At 29.9% G+C, this 25,930-nt stretch overlaps 1 protein-coding gene across 1 annotated transcript in view; it reads right to left on the reverse strand.

Annotated features, from left to right (window-relative positions):
* Window positions 1–1,048: 1,048 nt before the first annotated feature.
* The window catches only part of LOC132740977 (single-minded homolog 2-like), a 42,008-nt gene continuing 17,126 nt past the window's right edge, over window positions 1,049–25,930 (reverse strand). Inside the window, exons 3-10 of the mRNA XM_060729043.1 lie at window positions 11,998–12,077; window positions 9,127–9,216; window positions 8,846–8,954; window positions 8,395–8,480; window positions 7,804–8,003; window positions 7,221–7,327; window positions 5,411–5,558; window positions 1,049–4,299 (exon numbers count right to left, since the gene is read on the reverse strand). Coding sequence (XP_060585026.1) covers window positions 3,156–4,299; window positions 5,411–5,558; window positions 7,221–7,327; window positions 7,804–8,003; window positions 8,395–8,480; window positions 8,846–8,954; window positions 9,127–9,216; window positions 11,998–12,077 — 1,964 coding nt within the window. The 3' untranslated portion in view covers window positions 1,049–3,155. The remainder of the gene's footprint in view (window positions 4,300–5,410; window positions 5,559–7,220; window positions 7,328–7,803; window positions 8,004–8,394; window positions 8,481–8,845; window positions 8,955–9,126; window positions 9,217–11,997; window positions 12,078–25,930) is intronic.

Genomic DNA, 25,930 nt, shown 5'->3' on the forward strand with positions numbered 1-25,930 from the left:
AATGTCCTCTCCAATATTATCAGAACTGTTGAAGTACCATTCGGAAGTGTTTGACAGATATTAGTCCATGTTTTTGTGATTAGTAGAAAAAACATTTTCACGGCGGAAGCGTCGTTATCCGCTCACTGGATCCACGTGATTAAACGACAAGTGCGCCTTTTCCCACTTTCAATATTTGTCATTTTAAGACCATGGATGCTTTTTTTTATCAAAACACTCTATTTCAGTAGTTTCATTTGCTTTTCTGTGCCGTAGATAAATGCCAATCTATGGCAATATATGTCTAACAGAAACATCCTTTACATTTATTTGAAACCACACTGTCTTTAGTTGTTGTTTTTTGTGTGTGTGTTTTTTTTTTGAAATCCGGAACCTTCTTTGGAAATGCTAGAAAAACTGCTCCATCTTGTAAAAAGGGTATTACTTTTCAAAGAACATTGTGTGAATCGATCTTTATACCCTAGAACATAAGAGGAAAATTGTTCTTTTAAATGTTTTCGGAATAGATAACTGATAACATTGACCAATTTCTGTTCTTTGTGGTGAACTCAAATTTGGAAACAATGATCATTTATACTTACAAACATTCCCCAAAGATAGTTGACACAATGAGCAAAGCTGGTCAGTTTATGATGGGTGTTTTTTACATTAAAATACCGAAATTCTTAATGTTGTTTCTAAATGTTCTAGAAAATATTGTTTTTGGATTTTTTTACTTTACAATACTTGCGAACCAATGTCTGTTGATATCAAAGCCATTTAAAAACGATCAAGTATTTTTCTTGACTGTTATTTAATGGAACCAGTGATTAGCCTCTGTCTTTGGTATAGAACCAGGTCAGCTCACTATATATGCACAATCTGACCAAGGCCCTTTACCGTTGGTTGTTCAATTATGTACTTTGAATTGAAATCCATTCCTTATTAATTGTTTCAAATTCAGATTCATTTTAGAGATTTTGCCGGTTAAGGGTTAAAACTGGGAACTGACACGGCTGCTGTAAAATAATCCTATAAAATTGATAGAATTAAGAAAGAAGAAAAAACATAGTTGTTCAAGTTTTATTTCTTTTATTTATAAACAATTTTCATAGAATGATCTGTAACAAATAAATTACTCATTTTAAAATGATAATTTTATGCATATTAGCACCACTGAATAAATAAACACAGCTATAGACACGTGATACACACAACAAAACATGGCTCTCTGATTGTTACTCTGATTTCATACAAGTAATATATATGTATACAGACAATAGCATATTTTATATGTAAAACGTCATTTTTTATAAATCGGTATACTAGGTTTTCATTGGCAGGTGGTTGGCTAACACAGGTTTGTTTCACCAGTAATTATATAACACACATAAACTGGACAGAAAAAAATATTGGTCTTATTCTGTATGTTTTTTTTCCTGTTTAGATCAAGATAGAGAATAGTAAACTGCAGGCAGACAATAAACACACATATACTATTTATGTATTCAAAGTATTCGTGTCTTTGAAATAAAATGGAAACAAAACATTTACAAGCATTGGGAGTTATTCGGGTTACAAAAATAATTTTTTAGATCTAGAAAACAGAAAAATAGATACCAGTACTGTTATTTGTTTGTTTCTCTTTTTTTTGGCAATTACAATAGATATATAAAAGCTGATGATACATTAATGTATCCCCCTGACACCCGAGATTGTTCTAGTAAACGTATAAATTCAAATATTACAAAATACCCACATTTATTATTACTTATTTGGTTAAAAAATGCAATTTTAACCATACTCAACAATGGATTAAAACATTTTTATCTTAATAATAACATATGCTTAATTCTCACATATTTTGTTTTAAAACGTACTACTGTAATACATGTATATATCAGTAATTTTACTGTAGACTTAATTCTACATATTAAACACTGCCACTGACTAGTAAGCACTCAGTTTTTTTAAGAAATTAATTTTCATTTCTATCAAGCTTCAATCAAAGTCGTATTCAGTATTTATCAAATTAATTTCAATAACACAGGAAATTACCTTTATTTCATTTCACGTTAAAATTATTGCTATTTCCCGTTTTAGCTATTGGCCAAAGTATATTTTTAATTAGATAGTATTGATGTTATTTCCGACGTAGATTTTTTGAGCTTTTTATACATTATTCACTTTAAATATACGATGTCCCTTTTTATCACAGAATGAAAATGCTTGCTGTTCTTGATATATATTGTAATAGTAAAATACCCCCCACACAATGCTCTAAATATTTCATGTGAATTATCCCTTAAATTGTTATTACGGCTGTACTTTCCTTTAAAGGCCCATTACATTATGATTCCGAAATGCTACCATTTTTATTTCTTAAAAGCAAAAACACTTTTTTTCTTTGGTATCCTGTTATAGTTTCCAAAAAGTACATATTTGTCATATAGATGACTACAGTACTGCACATTCAGCGCTACTGTCTTCAGCTGTTAAACGTCTTACATGCTCTAAATCAATTATAAGAACGTTATTAAACACATGTTTGACATTTCTAAAAAAATTATTAAAAATGAATTTCTGAGGCATAATGTACCTTTAACGGTGTTGTGTGTAGCCAAAGAAAGCCACTCTCATCCGGTTCTAGAAAATGAATATGTGTACTGATAATAGCAAAATTTGTCTGAAAGAAATACAACTGTCCTCATCCCTGACAAACATTTTCACCTTCTAAGAATATTCTTAAATATGACATTAACGACTTTTTCTAAAAGGAGACAATCCTTACATCAATCTAGGAAAGAGTAATATTTGTGTGGTTTATTGGAACTTAACCATTTACATTATTGTTTGTAAGTATTCGTAAAGACTTTCTGGGGGAAATGGTCTGAAATTTTGAAAATGTCTTTTTTATAAAATTCTATATAATTATAAAAGTACAAATTTTCTTTACTTTAATGAAAATATAAACATCTTAGACCTGTGTCACAGAGATAAGCAAGTGTTGTTTCTTTTAAAGAAATAACTTGTCTATCAAAATTACATTTTTATACCATATCCAAAACATACATTTTAGAAAAGTATAATAAGATTGTGTACTTTGTCTAACAGTAATACATGGGAGCACATTTATCGAGAGTAAACAATCTTGAATATTTGTAAGAAAGAAACAGCTAATGAACGAAACCATTTGCCATCTGATACTGGTTGGTATCGACTATGACGCTGGTATATCCAGCTTGAGGTACAACATTGTATGGTTTAGGTTGAAGCCCCGTGCCCGTGTACAGACCACCCTGATTATAACCTTCGTAAGGGGTATACCCGCTCCTTAAACATTGCATTAGTGGATCATCTCCAAATCCCTTTGCACTAAATTGTTTAATCCCATCGTAAAATTTCTCCGTATTATCATCTACAAAAAAGTTTGAATTTGGACTATTTTCCGTCTCGGACGGATATTTTAACACTTCCGCGTGATGTGCGCGTGGTGATTTCGACAAATTTGATTTGTTGAAATCACAACTGTATCTAGGTGACAATGAATACGGTGACTGACTCTGATTTGGCATTCTCATAATGACGGATTGTTGAACTGATTCTGTTGGCACATTTTGACACTCTTTAGTCTTTGCAGTTTTCAGATTGTCTGTTTTGGAAACATCAATATCTTCAGAAAGAACATCAACATCAGATACTGACGATTCTGATCTATTGCTTGGCACTTCTTGCAGCAGAGGTGTTCCGAATGACTCACCACGACTGCTGCTTCTAGAACATGTTCCGTTTGATCTAATTTCACGAGCTAACGGTGTCAAATGAATAGTTTCATTCAGTTTAGGTTCTTCATCAGCGTTTGTATGAAGATGAAGAAACTCTGCAGAATCTCTTGGAGTAAAGGCATCATCACAACCAACCCTATATTGTCCGCTATCAAAATGAGGCTGCTGAGATGGATAGCTGTAAACACAATCCTTAAATGCATGTGGTCCCATGTTCGACCCAGTGTGACTGGAATACAATGCATTATAACGTTCGAGCAATGCATCATGGGGATTGTTCAGTAACGTAGGTGAGTAGGAAATACCCTGAAAGCCCTGTATTGGATTTACTATGTCTATATCACCCTTGAATCCATGTTCAAATTCTGTTTGGTAATCTCTAGTTTCTGGAAGTGACGGGTATGGTGACTGTCTCTGTTTGGACTTGGGTGTTCTAGATTTACCAAGTTTATGACGGTCGTGTACAGCAAACTCTGATACCTCTTTATGGCCTGCTTGATCTATATGGGTTTGTAAATTGGCTGCTTCTACATCGCTGAAATTATAAAAGAAAATTGTTGCAATGATCTACATCAGAACTTAAGTTTTTATTAGAATGATAAATTGTCTACATAATTTATTATCTAATCTTCAAATAAAGATTGACTTTGAATTTCTTTTTCATTCTTGTCTGTTGCAAGCATTGCTGTGTTTATGTCACAGTTCAACTTGTTGAATTCTATGTTAACTGAAGCGCGAAAATTATAAATTATATCTGTCACTTTTTCAGTACTGAGTGAAATACATCCAAATACTCGTCTTTCATTTCTTTTCAAGAAAGCATTCTATAATTTCCTTGATTGCAAACAAATCTTAGATTCGTCTAACAATCTATATAAGAGATGTACTAAACATAAAACTCTTTGGCCGCCTCCAAACAGAAAATGAAAGTCTATTCATATTTACACTTATCAAAATCTTAAACAGAAGTTTAGATTTAGACTTCATTGCTTACTGGCTGTCAAATATAAATTCTTTAACATCATTTATCATATAAAATGATACACGACAAGTCGGTCGGTGGTGATGTTTACAAGGAAGATACGCGTCACCTCGTTTTCTCCCTTAAATAGCAAACTGTACGGTGGATACTTAGTGTAACACCTGACTTCAGTGTTGGTAAATATTTATATAAAGACGTGCGCATCTTAAAGAGAATCTTGAATTATGTAAAGTATCTATTAATTCTTTAATGTACGTCTTAGTATAAAGAAATATTTATTTTACCACGGTTGTGAAATTATATTAATCACTTTCGGAGTTCTGGTGTCATGGGAGGAACATGGTTGTGTCGTAGTAGTGGTCAAACTCATGACCCTTGCGCGGAAAGACAATTAATTCATTAAATGAGCCGCGTCATGACAAAACCAACGTAATGCGTTTGCGACCAGCATGGATCCAGACCAGCCTGCGCATCCGCGCAGTCTGATCAGGATCCATGCTGTTCGCTTACAAACCCTATAACAAGTAGAGAAACTGATAGCGAACAGCATGGATCCTGGTGAGACTGGTCTGGATCCATGCTGGTCGCATACCCATTATGTTGGTTTTGTCGTGACGCGGCTCAAACATGAATCTTGTAAATGATCGCAGTTGATTAGACCTACCTTAAAACATAGTTGACACTAACTATACAATGTGGTCTAGATGATCTACTGTTATGAACAATTGTAGCATAACTTTGTACCCAAACCCAGCCGCCATCTTTACACATAAACCTGTAGTAACGTGTTGTAACTTGACCTTTCATTAATACTGAAAACATAAAAATCATTTTATTTTTCATTCGCAATTAATAAATAGATCGTGAATGATCGGCATCATTCGTCCTTCATCTTAATTCATTGAGCGTTAATATGTACATGAGAAAAATATATTTTATTCTTGAAATCATTGCATGTTAAAGATTTGATAACAAAAGTTCACTCGAAGCAAGTTCAGAATGGTTTAGAAAAAAAAAATAAGTCAAAACACGGAAGGGCGTTAAGTCGGTGTGATTTAAAGTATAAAACACTTCTGATACTATTTTCTCATTATAAATATCGCCAATCACATTTTATCCCTCTAAAAAGCTTATGCAAATTATTTATCAGCTGATAGTAGCTCGGAATTATAAAAGCACGTGTTTTTGATCGACCTGTCACTCATTTATCTAATTCAATATCACCGTGTTATCTACAATTGCCGTTGACCCTCTTTTTACCTATATGGAAAAATAATTGTGCCCAGGTGTCTTACACTTTTCTTTCATTATGCGACTTTCAAATTACTTATCTACGTGCGAAATAGTTATCCTGATAATGCGTTGGACTTCCAGCCATTAGTTATACTTGTATCCGGAGATTTTAATATCTACCCAACGTTGGTATGAAAACAAGAGTATCAACAAATACTCGAAAAATAGATTCATTTTTACCCAAATACACAGAGCAACGAGGCTATTCTCACTAAATGTGTCGATTGCGAGGCAGTATTTTATTATTCCGATAATCCCTCCGGTATAACGCTATAATCCTATTGATAATTCAAGAGATTTTAAAGTGAGTAATGAAACACTTGTAACAACCAAATACCTCTTATCCGAACATGGTGATAAATAACCGCAATAATATGCTATTGCTACTAAATCAGTTTAAATTCAATTCACTTATTAAATAGCGACTGAATGACTAATAAATATCGTTTGATGGACAATTGTCTGTCCAAAAAGCACCAATCAAAATATTGAAATGGGAGCTGAATAGTTCTTCTGATCATTTTAATAAATACAACAAGGCATCGACAATTCATGACAGTCAATTAGGTGTATATTAATTTTTTTTATATCTATTCTACTTTCTTTATGTAAAAAATTACAAAAAATGTTTTAAAGAAAAATACGATTCGGTTAAAAGTGATTAACAGTATGTAATTTTGTTCATGGAACTTGTTGGCAAAGACTTATAAGAATAAGCTATTACACCATATCAATTAAACAATTATTTCATATTAAAAATGAGACAAAATATGTAAAGATCAATTTGTAAGTAAAAGGCGTATGCACTGACGCTAATGATATTTTAACTCTATAATTCAGAATAATAAAAAAGAAAAGAAATTGATATTTAAAAGTAAATAAGGGTACTCCTATATATAATATTATACTATGGGTGCTAGGTATTCAAAATCATACTCTGTGTAAATAAATTGAAATTGGTTTCTTTAAACCATTACTAATGCAAATTTATATATGTTAGATCTACCTATCAAAGTAAAAAATGTATCACATTTATTGGAATAAGCGAAAAATTAACAAACCAAACAAATGAACACAGAAAAACAGGCACACTCATTTCACCATGTACATACTTTTGTAAGTAAAGAAATTTGCAGATGACATGATGTCATTACATTTAAAAATTCGAATATTCTACTTACATGTTTGATGAGCGAATCTCATATTCATGATATCACACACATGTATATGATGGTATAATGTTTTCTCTATAAGTTCCTGGGGCTCGTACCCGGTTAGCTGTGCCACCCTGAAATATAGAATGCTTAAATACTATATTTTTTCATAGACAATGGCAAATCTTGGATTTATTCACTTTAGCAAATAGCATTGTCATTGTAAATGTATTATGAAGCAGTTAATAAAAAATAAAACTTTAATGTTAGTTTTAACCTCTTCCAAAATGAGGGAAGCAATATACTGCAATTCCGGTTTAACATTGCTACAAATTCTATCGTAATGGTTGGTTGTTTGCCCATAAAATTCCATCATATTTCTTTCTGCATTTGCTTTCTTACAGTTAACAGACATTGTGTTTTAAACTTTTTACAATGCAAGCCAAAGGATTCCAAATATTCTATTTATAAATACGCACAATTTCTCTATTTTCTCATACTTTTTTAAACAAACACTTATCGTAAAACATAATATCCTTATTTCTAAACACTTCTTATGCAAAGATAAAAAAAAAATTATTTCTGAAAAAACAAACAAACTCAAACACACCTGGCGTCCAGGAAAATAAGTTTAAGATCAAGACTAGCTCTGAACATGAACATGTTATTGAACATTTTAATTTCTGTGATTGCACTGGGAGGTAGGGAGTGACCGACAGCCACCATGCCGACATTCTGTAGATAGGTTTCATATGGCGACATCTCCACCGGACATTGCCGGACCTTCAGGTAACCACTACAATGTATTACCTAAAATAAAACAGAATTTTTGATGTTATTTAACTTATATTTCAATGTATTTTCAAATCGTTAAATTTATTTAACACCACAAACCTTAATTAGATCTACATGTGTTTTTAGAATTGTTAGATTAAGAAAAGAATTGTAATTTTAGGCTTTTTTCTTCATTACTCATTGCATTTCATGACACAATACACAAAATATTTTTACCCAAATGCATTCACACGTGCGCAAAATCACTCAAAAACACTACAAGTCACTGTTTCTATATTCTAACGTTAGTTTTTTGGTTCCAAAATCTTAAATTGTGCAGAATCATACTAAGCTTTAACTAACTTATTTATTAGTAGTTTACCAGGGTTATTTATTTTACAAGTAAAAATAGACCAGTAAAACTAACCTTGTATCCACCCGAGCAGAGACCAGCGTTTCGTTTGGCAAGAACACATTTCATTCTGATAAAGAAAGACCTTTCTACTTCAAAATCTGAAAATATACGGGTAATGTTTTTATATCTTTTTCTCGTTGGATTCTTCTTGAAACTATTAAATATTTTTATATCTTTATCATTACTTATGTTTAAAACTGCATGGATCCAGATGAGCAAAAACATTTTCCAGAATGTTTTAGCTTTCCGCTGCTTTACTAAAGCAGTAAGGGCTATTTTCGCTTACCATTACCTCTTTTTGGTAGTTACGTGGACTGCAAGTGCTGTTTTCAATGTGTAAATAATTTTCTTTGCAACTTCATAATAGTTTACTTTTAAAAACATTTTTAAAATATTCACGAAAATTAGCAAATGTCTAGAGACATACAGCTTTAAGGGATGGGAAGAATGATAGAATACACACCTCGTATAACATGAGGACTACACGGTTGTTGCATTGTAAGAATGGCTGCCATTTCATCATGGTCATTGGGATGGATGTATTCATAAATCGAGCTTCCAGTTAACTCGACCTATAAAAAGCAGAAGACATATGGAATAAATTTTTTTAAAAATCTCAAAAAAGGTCGACTAGATTTCATAGGGTGACGAATAAAAGAAAATTTGTTTTGTGAATACTGAAAATGTTCGAATATATGTACAATAAAAACTCAGTACTTGATTTTCTTAATGAAGCATTCTTACCTGAGACAAACCAAGATGTACAGAAGCTGTTTCAGAGATGTACATAATTTTCCCATCTGGTGCAACAACAAAAATAAAACCATCTAGAGTCTGAAAGAAATAAGTATTTACTTGTTATTTAACATAAATTGTATTTATTTTATAAAAATGCACATTTTCACATGTCTATATATAAAATGAGTTTTCCGTCGAAGTTCTTTTGGATTTTATCATATCATTTCATGACGAAAAATGTGAAAAATAAACGGTCAAACGTTTTGTCCAAGAAAAGTTTCGTGCAATGCAAGACAGTTTAGTGATACCTAGTGTAACATTCGACATGACATTCTGTCAAATAAAAATCCTAGTGAAATTAATTGTGACAAGCGACAAATTTGTTTTCCATTTTGTACATCAAAATTATCACCCGCTCTGAAATCAATTTACGCTTATCGCGGAAAAATCGGAAATCGGATCGAGGCGATTCCGGGTTTTGTCTAAATGATAGTATGGTGTCATTATCGGGATTAATCGAATGATCGCATTTTAAAGGCTCTTAGTGAATTAAAGTGCTCTTTTACGGCGTTTAATGTCCCGGTTGATTACATCTATTGACAGGCGTTAAGTGATTCAATATGTAGTGAAAGTGATCTGGCAGCTCAAAGATTGAGAGAGGATATTCCCGAATCCAGTAGATATTTCTAGAAAACAGTTGAAATAATAATTATAATACCCTGCACTTTGTCTATTTTACAAAAGTACTTAAAGGCCAAGTATGCCTCAGAAATACATTTGTTAATATTTCTCAAAAGTTTTTTAATTTTAGTGAACTTTTATAGTATCCAAAAAGTTGCTCATTGGCCAAAATCCTAAACCACCATTATCATTTGTTGCGTTTTGGCAATAAGTACACTTACAGTGAAAAAGTATTTTACATAGTAGTCAAGATACTACTTTTTTGTACATTTTGTTACTTTTATGAAAAATTATTTCACATTTATCGCTACTTTCTTGAGGTAACAAGCAGCTTACATTCTCTAAAATAATAATTAAAGCATTATAATATATATGCTTGCCCTTTCTAAAGATATAAAAATGTATTTGTCTCTGTGTAATGATGTGCCTTTCATGAACATGCTTAGGTATTTAAAATACACAACAGAAAATATTACAAAATATAAAGATTCATAATTTTTAATGTTAGCAAAGGATTTAAAACTTTATTTCAGAATAAAAAATGATATCGAACAATAAAGAAGCAAAATAAGCTTAATAAAAACAAGCGCAATTATTTTTTTCTAAATATATGCAAATTTTTACCAAGCTTCGTAGCCTAGCCATTATTTCATCAAATATTAAACCGCTTTTAAGTGTATAAGATATATCTCTGCTACCAGCAATCTCCCAAAATATTGTTTTAATTTTGAAAAAAGAATAACTCCAACATTCCTTTATGAAATTTGTCCTTAAAATCGAATGGGGCGTACACGAAATCATTGCTAAACGGCTCTACTTATATCTGCAGAATAATATTTTGTTCCGGTGAACGTTTTATTCTGTTTAAGTACAATATTTATTGTGTTAAATAACAGAAACATTCTATGTTAAAACACTTTCGAGAATCGACCATTGGATTATATAACCGACATAATTTTACAATTTTCTTAAATAAGATATAGGTTTATACCCTTTAACAACGTTCTGTTTTTACAAAAATGTAGTGTTTTTTTAAAGGAAAATGTGGATAATATCATTACCATCTATAAATACATTGCATTACATTGTGATATTACTAATCATTTTACAAAAGTCGTCAAACTCATTTCCAGTATTTGGAAGTTTGCCTTTGTGTAGTACTTGTCAAGAACATAAATTCCCTTATTCATTCCCTCTGAAGATAAATTTAAATATACAACTTTCAAATCATACAATTAACAAATAACTTAAAAGAACGCTTTATTCGCGTCATAAAAGTGATTAAATTTACAATGGCAAGACACTTTCTTTTCCCCCTATAAAACCGAGCTTTATTTGTTTTGTTGATTGCGTGTATAATGTTCTGCAACTTAAAGACACGCCCATTTAATACATATATGATACCCTGTGACACCGACTCCACCAGCAATGATGATACCAGTGATTGCAAATAATTTCAAAACAAAAGTGGGGGGGGGGTGGAGATCGCCACATGACAAATTTCGCAATCATCTAAATGCAAATAAATCTTCTTCGTTTAATTTTATACGCAGGTCATTTAAAAAAAGCGAGACAAAAACAATAGAAAAAAAATCACCGGAAACTTAGACAACAAAACCAAAATAACCTTAACTTAAAATTAGCATATTCGTATTTTAGCCGATTGGTCACGGCAACGGTATGGTAAAGGTTTTTGAGGAATGTCATCAGTTTTCAATTACACTGAATCAACAATGGCCAGCTATAGCGACTTATCATGGCGAGAAATGTCTTCTTTAGAATAATGATGTTCAGAGCGCATTAACCGAGGATATTTATTCCGGAAGACTTTATTATGCGAAGTCACGCTCGCTGTCCTCTCTGCTTCTACAGATAGCGAAATTCTCCAACTCGATTTTAGGTAAATTCCTACAGATGATTCTCTTAAGAATGTTTTTTTTTACTAATCCAGTTAAATTCGATATATGATAAATATGTATCATCATTACTTTCCATATTTATGGACAGTAATCGTTTTTACACGTATCATAGTTTGGCATTCGGACAATGCTTCTTGTAGTTTGAAGCCTTTGAAATGACGTACTTTGAAGCGTTTGAAATGACGGTACATAGGTTTTATGTTATATGAATTTTGAATTTGAACAGCAGTGTAAGCGTTTTAAATATATACATATTGACAGATAAATAGATACAGACCTGTAAAAGGTGAGAACCAAGTTCTCGTTCCAAAGGAGTTCTATGTTTGGAAGGCACACATCCCCATTGGTCACCTAAACCTGTAATATGAAGAAAATATATTATTGCACATTTGTAATGTAAAAATTGTATTTGTTTCTTCAGGCTATGTATATTTTCAGTTTTTGCTAGTCATTTTTTAACATATACTGTTATTTTTCAAAGAAGGGCCCACGATAATGTTGTTTGAACTTTTGGCACAACAATTTGAATGTTCACTTGATGATTATGAAATTGTATATTGTGTGTATATTAATATTATGAATACAATAAAATATTATTAAACTAAACAGACATAATTTTACTGGCCAGTTATTTTTTTTTTCCTCAAACTGAAAATAATTTAAAATATAAAAAGGAGAAAAAGGTAAAGCGTAAGCAATAACGCAGAAGAATATGTCTGTTGTTAAACATATATTTCATTTTCCATTAAAACTGTAACATCATATAACATCTGTAAACAATTTTATATCATTGTATAAGCATTGCAATTTATTGTTACAATTTACCATATATTTTACATTGAGACTTTTAGATTTTCTTATCAAAACGTTACTATTGCATATTCTGATTGTTCTTCTTGCATTTTTCATTAAGATAATATGGATTTAAGCGCTATTTTCTTCCATTTTAGCTATAAAAAGAACAGTTTCTACTTCTGTAGATAGCCTATGTTATCTATTAAATTACCAATTCTCACTGATATTTGAATGTATCAATAATCAATGTGTTCATCATTTTGCATTTTATTATCACATAACGCTAATAACACATATTTTCATTACAAAAAAGTTGCAAAAGGAAGTATGTAAAGGTAAAACAAGTCTATTAAACTTCAGGTTATTGACATCTGTAAATAAATGTAATACCATTAGCTAAATGATACGAAACATCACGAAAACAAATGGCTGAGGCATGAGTTCATATCAAAATGAACTTGCATATATAAACAATAACTAAAACACTAAACGATTAAAACAAATTAACTGCAATTCCAATTTGCAGGCTATAATATTATGTTCAAAATTTAACTTCCTAAATGGTGTTTATACATTTGTAATTTTTGTAAATTCATGTTTTACATCGAAAACATTTGAAGTTTGTATCGTCTGTAAAGTTGGAATAATAAATTATACATTGGCCTTTGCTAAATTGTAGAACTTGCATGGAATTAGAAAATGTTGTGAATAAACCTGTTATGTTCTTTTTAAATTGTAAGTATACGAAACGTATGAGCAGAGACGATTGTATTCATTTTTCACAGGTGAGAAGAAGGGAAATATTACAAAACAAATATTGTTTCAGGTTCTAGGTAATTGATCCGATGACTGTTAAATCATTATAACCAATTAGAAAAGAACGTGCTACACCACTTCATACAATGATATATATTTTGACAACAGACGTGTATTTACACGTGTTAGAATGGCTGGTTTTTACAATTTGTCTATGCTATCATTACTTGGCCTTATGATATCGGTTGCTTATTGTTAAGTGTTTTTCATTTTATGCTCCTGAAATAGACAATGTATAATTTCAAATTCAAAGTTCAAAAATAAACTTTTTTTAAGTAGACGGTAAAGAAATATTTTTTTATACATATTGTTTAGAAAATTAATCAAAATAGCATAATATATTAATAATAATAATAATGGTGGAGGCTCTTTTTTTAAGAAATGGGGTAACATAAAAATCATCATTAATGAAACATGAAAAATAAATCGTCGTGGTATGTTTCTCTGTCACGTTTTTCAATGATGTTATAAATGTGTTTAATATATCAGTTAATAGCAACAGAAAATGGACTCAGAACTACATTTATATCATGCACTGGCATAGATTTTTTCTGACGATATTTTCATCCGGAAACCGTTAAAACCACCGATTTTATTATTATTATTATTACCATTATTATTATTATTATTATTATTATTATTTCCATGAAAGTTGACCGTATAATGATTTGTATCTATGGACACATCTTTTTGTACTTTTGTGTAATATATACTCAACAGTGATAGTTAAACAAAGCATAGAAAAACAACATTTCTTTTGTTTAAAACATGGCGAATATTTGACGTTAAAGTTAATGAACAGATGTGAAGACCACAATGTCTAAAGCGCGTGCTACCTCAATTATCTCGTATCTTTTATATCATATTCCTTCATCATCAACAAATTAACCCAGACCAACAACATTACTGATAGCTCTTGCACGAAAACATGCATGGAGAATTCACCATGATAGATATACTATCTCTCAAAAAGTCTAACAGTCTGTTGAACATGATATATAAAGCCTTTGGCTTGATTTATGAATGAAAAACATGTATTTCTTTTGAATCAAACAGACGAAATATTACGCCTATGATGTAAGTGGTTACGTACTCATTCACAAATTGGTTTTGTTAAGAATAGATCAGATATAAACATTTGAGTAAACTGTCAATGATTTTATTTCTTGGAGGTAAAAGACTCTGTGTTTAATGTTCCTGGGTTCTGATGATTGTCATCAGACGTGTCTGTCAACATTCTTTACTCCACCAAAGTAATCTGCTGCAAAACTATGCAGTCTACTTTATTTTATCTTTTGCTTTATTTTAATATATAACGTTTTCGTGTTGTCTGTAGCCTTGAAAACGAGTTTTTATTTCTACGAAACCTAATTATTATGCGCCAATATTTTTTTAATCGTTTTCTAATTCAAAGCCGCCATGATGTCCCAAACTCATGTTTGCACGTACATCCTTCAGTCCTTGTATCATAATGCTGAACTTTAAAGTTTCCTGTGGGTTTTTATAGAGCGTCAACATATCTTGTTTAGAAAAACTTGTAGATTAAAACAACACTGGCGGCCTAATATACTGGATATAGTAATATCATATACATTATAATACATATGTTCCTATCATTTTCATGCTGTGCAATAAAAAATTAAACACAGAATGATGATTTTACCAATATTACATCATTTTTATATTAATTACTTTATTGTTTTGTTTGTCTGGCACCAATCAAATTCTCTCTTACATAGATTACTTTTTTCAAATAAGAAAAACTGGTTAAAATATATTTAATTTAGCTAATTATGCTAAAGCTTGAAGCTTATTTGGAGTACTTTTTTGCTTTGTATAAAAGCATTAACAGGTAAACGATTATGATATTTTGATATAATGATGATAGAATTATTTTATTATAAAAGTGTCCCTTATGGTTACCATGTATATTTAATTATTTGTATCTAAGCAAGACTTAAGCCTGACTGTATTTCTCTGTTCTTTTCTGTTGTTCCTTTTTTGTTGTTGTTTTTTTTTTGCAGAGACTATCTTATCAAGAACATCTATATTTCTTCGTACGAATATCTTTATGTTTTCCTTTTATATACATTACATTTTCAAATAGATTTGCAGAATATTTCTAGTAAATTAAAATGATAAAATAATTAAGGCGTTATTATTTAGAAATGTTTCTTCTCCAAAACTTCATTGATGTGATTTACATTTAGTATGTGCAAAGTTCATTGTTTGGTACGATCTTGATATTTATTTTAACGTTACTTATCAATATTAATTCAATCATTAAATTCAAAAAATCCAAAAGTGAAATGTTAGGTAGCATCAGTGCCGAAAAATATGTATACTGTGATTCTACTAATTCACATAATTATTTATCAATTTTAGAAAGATGTATTTATAATGTTAATTTATAGAGAATATACCTTACCATGAAGATAAATGTAGTAACAAAAATGTTTATTTATTTATTTATTTATTTATCTATCAGGATGGATAAAATAAACGTTATAGTTATTCTCTTGTTCTTATAAAAATTCATTCATTCATTCGCTCGTTCAACTTATTTATTTATTTATTTATTTATTTATTTATTTATTTATTTATTTATTTATTTATTTATTTATTTCCTTGATGCACAAAATGAACTTTTTATATACTCACTTGTTCCAATTTAATATTTTAACAAATAAATATTGAAACTGTATTAATTAAACAGATGAACTCATTGACGTGTTGTTCCTGCAGTAATTATTGTTAATTTATAACGCACAGTGCAGCGTTCCTTCTATATCACTTTCCTTTTATCTTCTCATCTTTTTAGATTCGATTATTTTCCCAGTGTCTTTGAATTTTAAACGCATAAAGTCCTGGACAATTTATTTCAAATGAGGTATGAACAAAGCCGGCCACTTTGATGCAAGATATGACGGCGGACAATGTAAACAACGGAGCAACATTTTGATAATCAGTATAACAGCATTATCGTAACTGCTTATAGTTATCTCTCAACTAATCAATTATCATGATTGTGTTTATTCAAAATTAAAGAAAACAAATTTCATAATTTTTGCAATTGCAATGCCCTTATAAATTATACGGTATTTAAAGCGAACAAATTAGTTTGTGTTGTCCGGAGAGCACAAACCCATCACTAGAAAATGCAGAAGTGGTTTATTGTCCTTTAAAAATCAATTAAACACCATAACGAAATTTGTTTTGACAGCACTTCCTCGTTAAAAACTCGAACTACCCTTTTCCTGCACGTGCGATGACGTCGTTACCTCTCGCGTGAAGTCCCGCGGTGACATTGCAGACGATATTTCTTTGTATTTCTGCCAAATGAGTTAACAAAGGCGGACGAAGGTCCATAAATTTTGAAGACGTTTTCAAAAGACCAACTTGACATGGTCTTGCTTAAAGTAAACAGTAAACACCGGACATTGAATGCTAGAAATTTTATTCCAAAATTTATGCAAATTGTCTCCATGGATGGACCTCCATGAAGACTAGCAGATGTTTCGTCTCGTTTGTATAGACAATTTACTTATCTATTCGACAATTTACTTATCAGTTCCGGTTTCCCACGATACAGGCTTTTCTTACATTAAAATATATTGCTAGTTGCAAAAAAGGCGTTCCTGTATTTCTTTCAGCACACTTATTACAAAAAGACCAACAAAATAACAAATAAAAAGGATGAAAGTAAATGCTGTAAGTTACCTTAGAATGATTAAAAAGTAATTTCAGATTCAATTACATTCTTTTTTAGTCATTTTATTTCCGGAGAATATTCTCATATTTATGACATACTATTTTAGGAAAGAAAATATTTGTTACAAACAGAATATTAGAATACTTGTTCTACAATGATACAATGTTAAAGATAGTTATTAATATTCTTATTGTGCGGGTTAAAACGCAAACATTTTCCTTCTTGCATATACATGTATCATGTTGGCGTAAATCAGAACCAATGTGTAATAAATACTATCCTAACTTATTTGTTAATTTAGAGCAGAACAAAAAATGGAGCGAAAAGTGAAAAGGAAAAAGGACATAAATCTGCTAGATTAGAAACTCCTGGATGCAACAGACTGTAAAACCGCTATGAGAGTATATAAATGGGATAAGTCTAAAATCGTAAACATAATAATCTTATCTACCAACTAGACAAGATAAATCATAGATATACATCTAATCTCAAACATTTTTTCTCAACTAGACTGATCTCAAACGATATATGAAACATATATACATACATTTAAATAATTTATATTCATATTTATTACTGTTTTATTATGCGTATAATTATGTAACACTGGAATAATACTGAAGTAATAGTTAGATCACAAGATTTTGTTGATATCGTGACAAGATCAGATCTATGACCATAATAACAAGCAAAGTAGTAATATATTTCTAAATGAAAAGAATGATATATTTTTTAAAAATAGCCAGAAAATACCATAGACATTTTGCAGAGTAAAATTAGGTCAAAAAATATATCAAATGAAATTTGCAATTAGATATCAATATTCCGAACTGAAAAAAAAAGTGTTTGGATACTGATATGAAAACTGAGAATGACTTTTACTTTATGTTTATACAGTGTAAAGAGACAATTTGTACTTATAGAGACAAATACAAACTTATTGAAAATCTTTCCTTTTTTTGAACTGGTCGATGATTGCTTGTTCTCCAACGACATATGGATTCAAAAGTTAAAATGATGCTTTATTAAAGCTTGAATACCTTTAGGTGTATTTGTCTGTAATGGTGTATTTATATTACAGATAACTAAATGTTCTAGAACAAAATATTATTAATCATCATATAAATGGTCATACCAAATCACTTAAAACTTTATCAGCATCTTGTCAAGCAATAGTTCACAAGAATATTCAAATGATACATTTCTATTCTTTTTATCAATATTTGAAGTTCTCTTTTTGTTTTGATTTTAGAAGATATGCTCATTGCAAACCAATCACTTTAATACATGTACAGTACAAGTTGAAAAATAAATTTACTACAATGCATTAAAACCAATGGTTGCTTTTTAATTGTTCCCTTTATTTGAAATATACATAAGCACAGTCATATGTTCTTTTTTCTAGATTTAAGTACTAGTATACACATTTTCAAAGCAAATCTTATAATTAATTCTTAAAATATAGAGTATATTTTTTAGAGTTTAATTTTTGAATGAATTCTATTCATGAAAGCATTGATACTTTTTAATTGCTTTTTGTCTGTTTTTTTTTATCTTAGAGGTCCATTAAACCTAAAAATCATTTTAAAATTTTCAAAAGTTTTTTACATATATATATATGGTGCCTCGTTACAGTTTCAAAAAACGATACTCATTGGCCATATAGTTGAACCATGCTTTGCTTCTTTTGTGTTTTGGTACAAATTAGTACAATTATAATGATTTGATGTTTTGTATAGAGATCAAAATGTCATTTTGTTTACATTGTGCTTATACCTTTATAACAAATTAATTCTCATACGGTGCCAATTTCGTCAGGTGAAAAGCAACACTTTTGTTTTAAACCCATTATTACAGCCTAATAAAACCCATGTGTGCACTTTCTACCTTGAACAAAAAATAAAAACCGATTTTTGTCCCAGTTTCTACAGGCGATAAAAACCCTAATTTTGAGATATAATGTTCCTTTTAGTTTTTACCAATTATGTTTTGATAGAAATATATTAATATAAATTGAAAATAAAAATCTGATTATATGCTTTTACTCAATTTTCTTTCAGTATAACTACTACATTTAATCACTTCAGAAAATATTTCCCCTATTTTTTTTTTCAAAAAATATTTTATCTATTTACTAATTAAAATGACATCTTCAAACTGGTCCAAAATGGCCACCCAGAACTCCAACATTCTACCGCAAAGTGGAACATATATGAATACATTTATATCGACTGAATTCAATCGGAAAGAAGTATTAAGTCGATAGATAAACAGACAAGTGCATTCCTTCCCAGTACGACTGATTAATTTATCAACTGTCTCGCAGGTGTTTGGGACACCAAATGTTGACTTTCTTTTCACACCTTTGCAGTGACGTTGGGGCTCCCGTGGGAGAATTCTGTCTTTTGTGGTAGACATCTGAACAGTAATCAAAATATAATTTTTGTGAATTTTCTTTAAAATCCTGTATCCTATTTTTACTTTTTACTACGAACAACAACAGAAAGAAGCTGAAGTAAAATCAACGGACGATTCAGATGGTTGTGGTATATTCAACAATGTTTCGACACACCTGCAATAACGAATACTTTCTAAACGTAAAATTAAGGCAATGAACATTAAACCTCAATGATGACTAGAATTTTTCTTCTCAAGAAAAGGCAAACACAATTTAGTTTTATTATAATAATGGACTTAGAGAATGTTAGATGCTTGTCACGTGAAAATAGAGAATAGTGAAGTAATTGATAAAATAAAAGTTGCAAAATGTAAACAAAATGGTATTTTGACTTCCAAACAAAATAGTCAGTCCTTATAATTTAACTAATAACTGAAACGTAAAAAGGAGCAAAACATGATTTGTTTATTATGGCTTATTAATACCATTTTAGAAACTGTAAATATTACACTTAGAATTTCATTAAATGAAAAATATCACTTTGGAAGTTTAATGGGCACTTAAAGTTTTCGATTTTACATATATGTATATGGCACATGGAGCCAATACTGAATATGATATTCGACATGAATGCTGCATTAAAAATGATAAAAACATAATTCAGATATAAGTAATCTATACAAAATACAATTACAATATTGCCGACTTATCATAATAAGATTTTAAACATACCGTTTAAAGTGAATTGGTATGTAATACAATGAATAAATACGTTGATAATATTTATTATCGAACAAAACAACAATCCACAACAGAATTATACATAGAAATTGTTGGCAAGTGTGAGATACATGATCCGACATTACATATATTTATATAGAAGATGAAAAAGTGTTCTAGAACAAAATATTATTATTCATAAGATAAATAGTCCTTTTAAATCACTTAGAACTCAACATTTTATAAGAAAAAACCAAATGATACATTTTTATTGTTTTTATCAGTATTTGAAATTCTAATCCCAGGGAAATGTGCACATTGTAGACCTATTCACTTTAACATTTCATTATAAAACGGTAAACATATTCGATTTTGAAATTAACATTCAAAAATAAACGACATTCTAATATTTGTGACGCTGCAGATTGCTCCATTCTTGTCCTAAATTTTAGTATTTAATGATTCAGTATTTCATATATGATTATTAAATGTGCATTTAAAATACAGCTATATTACTGCTTCTTTTGCAAAAATTTTAATGTCTTAATTCAAACGAATATGTATTTATTGCATAAATATATAAAAGAATCCATTTTATAAATGACAAAAAGCCTAAATTTGAGAAATATTTGATAATATATGACTTAAATTAAACCTGGGTACTTCAAAACAACAAACATGAAGACTGGGTCGGCAAGTATCTGCTGAAGGGAACAAAATTGCAATTAGAATCTACTTTATCTTTCTGCATGTTGATTAGCAATTAACCTTGTCTGATAATGTACTTCAACACTAGGAACTTCACTCTCTCTTCTGTTTACCTCATTTTCAATTACTGTCTCAATAACTGATTCATCTACATCGGAATTAATTTTGAACATTGCAATGATTTCTTATGTTCTAATTTCTGCGAAAGCTATATTCATTAAATTCATTAATATTAAAAATATCTTTTTTCATGAGATTTTATTTGCATGTTGTCAAAAATCAATTTATATCGACACAAACTTGCTGACAAAATATCTTCATATTTTTTTATGATTTCAAACATACATTTGTCCAGAAAATTGATTCATTGCAAAACATCAAAAACATCATTGTGTAGCCTCACTGAGAACATTAACAGAAACATTCTAATTCATATTTATGTACAATGTACAACTTAGTATGTTTTTATTTTATAGGGAACATCTTTAAAGAAATAATGGCAGACTTCAATAAAATCATTTTTATATTATTTTTATGAAATTATAATCTTTGCAAATGAACCTTAATGCATGTTTTAAAACATTAAAACATTTCACTGCAAAACACTAGTATTGGTAAACATTGAATAAATGCTGACCTTTCAACATTATTTACTACATATTCAACATTTATTTACTATATATTCAATATTTTTTGATATAAATAAAAAAAGCCTAAGCATCTATTTTATATCAAATATGAGCTAACTTATATCAAATATCAATTGCAATGTGGTCTTGTTTTCTTTGTACAGTCCCCTGCTATTTCGTGTAAAAACTTTCTTTGGTATCAATTTGAATCCTCATCAATACGGCATCCACACTTATATACTCAAAACAAAACATTAAAAAAAGAATTTTGTAAGAAATATAAGCATATTTGCATGAAGGCAAATGTGTAAATATATATCTCAACAAGGTTTTACTAAGGTTCACATTGCAAAATAAATTAGACAAACAGATAAATTTGCAAATTTCAAATATAACTTTACGCACTATAATCGTTTAGCGGCTCCTTTGATGGTAGCTCTATCAATATTATTAGTCATTTTCAAATACTATTTATCTAAACAATTCCCTTCTTCCAATATTATATCAAATTTTGTCATTTAATTACGCGTAATAATCATTACCATGGAAGGCCGAATTTTAATTTTGCATGAACAAGACTAACTAAATAATGTTTGTAAAGACATTTGTTGTAGAAGTATCTTATATTCATATTAGAAACAATAACGATAATATAAAAGAACTACATGTATGTTTGCCTAGTCATTGCTGGTATACTTGATCAAGTTATTATAATGAAACTACTGAAGAAAACATTGCGCATTTCCTCTTTATCAAATTGAAACACTTCTCTTGGTCGAGCTTCCTATGCTAGACAAAAGAAGAATAATATTGAAGCAAAACTGAAAATGTTAAGAATGATTATAGTCATGAACAGCAGTTGTAAAATGCAAGCTATTGTTTAAACCCACTATCACAGACTGGAGCAGAAAATGAAATTTAAATATGAAAATGGTGTGTTATTTTGAATTTCGTAAGAGGAAGTACATGTTTACTTTATTAGTTACTAGTCAGATTAATTTAAAAACGAATGCTTTATGTAAATTACGTAATATATAGCAAAAATAGCATGTAGAATCTATGAGAAGAAATGGAGGAACTGTTTAACTGAAGAAAAAACTGCGATGATTGTTATAATAAAAACTATAATTGAATAAAGGGAAAGCCTTTTTCAAAATATGGCAACCTCTGTCATAAGATTTTCATCTTATCTTAAGGATAGAAGGATTTTACCAGCGGGTCATCTCTCGACTGCTATAATTACATCTTTGCATCGAGCATACTCAGGGTTATAATTGGATTCCAAAGTTAACAAGATCTTCTCTCCCTCGGAATAATACAGAAAACTACACCAATGGTTTTTATTAAACCAGTGATTAGATGGCATTGAGAAACTAAGGATGTTATTGATGCGTCAAACGAGGCCAATAATTCCCTCTAAAAGCGTAGTCAACATTCCGTGCCTTATTATTTTTTCAGTCAATTAGAAAAAAGAACTGTGTAAAGATTACGCTGACCGCAATGAACTGGCTTCGTTGCTTTCTGGCTATAAAAGGGACGGCGTCTACAAATGAGCTAATTTGTACACAAGTCACAGGTACTATAAAATGACTTCTTTAACATTAAACAAGATTATTTATTATATCGTTTTCATTTTCTGAATCAACGTTAATTATTCTAATATGTAATCACTGTCCTACAAAAAAGATGTTTTTTTCTTTCTTCTTTAACTAATTGATCCGAGACAGCATTGCGCATGTATTTAATATTTGATGCTTCATGAAATAATTACTCTTATAGTATACATGTATATTAAATGATATAATTCTATGATTAAAAAAATAATCAGCTTTAAAAATTCAGGCCTCTTCCGTCACATCATATTTCAGTATTTTAGACACTGATTGACGCCAATGAAGTGTGATAACTGTCTAAGATAATGTATATCAGTGCTTATTTGGTTGTTTTGCCTGATATATTCATAATAATCATAATAATCAGATCTTGCTTTTCCATTTATTTCAAGAATTATTTTGTATATTTAACATTTTGTTTCTTTTTCACGTGTTTATTTTTTAACATACGACTTGTTTAGTTATATTAACTTAATTATTTTGTAGCAGCATTGTAACTTATAATTTTTAATAGGTAAAATAGAGAAGAATCAACGGTTATAAGCAATTTTAGTAAACACAAATTTATACACGACAAATAACAAGTAATTTGTAGTACATTTTTTGCTTTTTTTAAATAAAAAAAGTGATTTGATTTATAATGAAATGTTTGTGATAACATTTAATAATTATGTTGAGAGTACTTAGTATCATTTATGACAAAATTACGAAAATATTAAATATTGATGCTGTTTGTAAATGTAAGATACATGATCCGATATTTAAATATCTAATATATGCTCGTAGCAGATAATTAATATTTTAATAATTATTGATCTAGAACAAGATATTATTTATCATACTGAATCACTCTTTATCAATTATTTTTAAAGGTAATAAGAATATCCAAATGATATTTTTATTGTCTTTTTACCAATATTATAATTACGTATGGAAATTGTGTCCATAGTTAATTCGCAACAGTAGTGTATATATAAGTTATAAAAACACCATTATTATCCAATGAAAATCTAGTTTACAAACTTTCCGTATTATATTACGAATATGACCCGTTTGGCACGCGACTTAAACAATACGTGAACTATAAGAGAGTATTACTACAATTGATTCAAAATCACGTTTTAAATGGTCATAAATCAGTAGCATAATTTATTCATAAACATGATGTTACGCTACTGATCCATGTACCAAATTCTGACATTGAATATTACAATTCAAGGCATGCTCGTACAATGCGACATTGACCTTCCATTTCTTATTAATATTCCTTTACTGGGAAAACGTTCGTCATCATATGAAAGTCTTCTTATATATTATGCTGTAATACATTGTTCTACAGTCCTGAAAAACTGATCTTTTTTATCTATTGTTGTTGTTGTTGTTTTTGGGGGCGTTGTTGTTGTTTTATTGTTTGTCTGTATGTTGTTTTTATATTAAAAAAGCATGGCTCTGAAACAGCCAAGAAGCGTCTATTTATTTATGTCGTAAATCGTTCACCGTTAAACAAGATCATGTCGATGAAGACTTTACCCTATGAACACATGTCGGTGTCTAACAGATTGCTTGGACAAAAGTATTGAATGAGCAGATGTCTGCTCCGTAATAGCTTTATACGCAAAATGTGTTGCGTGGTATTTATTCAAAACATATCTTTATATCCAAGAGTACATTACAATTATATAATTACATGTCTATTTTACATGTACAATGTATGTTGTGTAAGAGAAGGAATGCAGACTAATCTATATTGCTTTCTTCATTGCTTCATTTAATAATAATAACAAGTTCAGATTGCGACTTCAGAGACTATTTTCTGTGCAAATGTGTTGTCCTTTTAATAGAATAACATTATGTATGTTTACAAGTCACTAAGGGGTCTAAAGTTATTTCGCTGCTTGTGATCAGTAAATATTTGTGTGTAATAATAAAAAAATATCATACTTATCTGCCTAAACTTAAATTAAACAACAAGAAGTTTCGGGCGGCGAATGGGTAACCTCCAAAAATCTTCTAAGAATAGCAGAATAATTAGAAACGTTAGAGTATTTTATAGTACAATTAGCCAGTTTTATTAAATATGACAACATATTTTATCTGTTTAGAGCATGAGGATTTTTGTAATCTGCTTAAACTTGGTGTAATGTTCAAATCAGCATTATTGTTAAAGAATATGTAAGCCAACAAATATTAACATTTTTGAATTATGAAAATTGATAAAGACATTGTTCTTTCAACTAAATTGAAATGAACATTTTGGTCCAACAGATTATTTTTAAACATTCATAACACACAAAAATTCCTAATTACACAATTTCTTATTTGAATGGTGAGTTTTATTTAAACCGGTGCTAGGGGGTGAGGCGAGGTAGCCTGCATTAATCGTTTCCGTCCATAAACAGGCTTTATTTATGTATTTATTTATTTATTTTCACTCACCGTTAAGTAGATGTTACTTATCGTATGCAAAGTTCGATTTCTCTTGTATATTCGTATTAGAGAATGATTCGACTCCTGCCGTCTATTTCAAATACAGCTTTTTTATTGCTTTAAAGGTTGATGATTAATAAAATATAAACGCACTATAGGTAAAAGAATGTTTTTTATCACATTATATTACATATTTTTGATTATTGACACCTATGTTATTTATTGTCATACCGTAATCTATTGACATATTGTCGACTTTAGTTAATAAAATTCTTCGTAGACCTCGGAATATGTTGGTAAGGCAAGACAGCGTTGCATTCTTCACATTGGCGCTGCGTCACTCGATCTATCATACTTTCACGTCAATATTGTATTCAAATAAACAGCAATAA

This window comes from Ruditapes philippinarum, unplaced genomic scaffold (assembly GCF_026571515.1).
Source record: "Ruditapes philippinarum isolate M1 unplaced genomic scaffold, ASM2657151v2 ctg411_1_1_1_1, whole genome shotgun sequence".
NCBI lineage: Eukaryota > Metazoa > Mollusca > Bivalvia > Venerida > Veneridae > Ruditapes > Ruditapes philippinarum.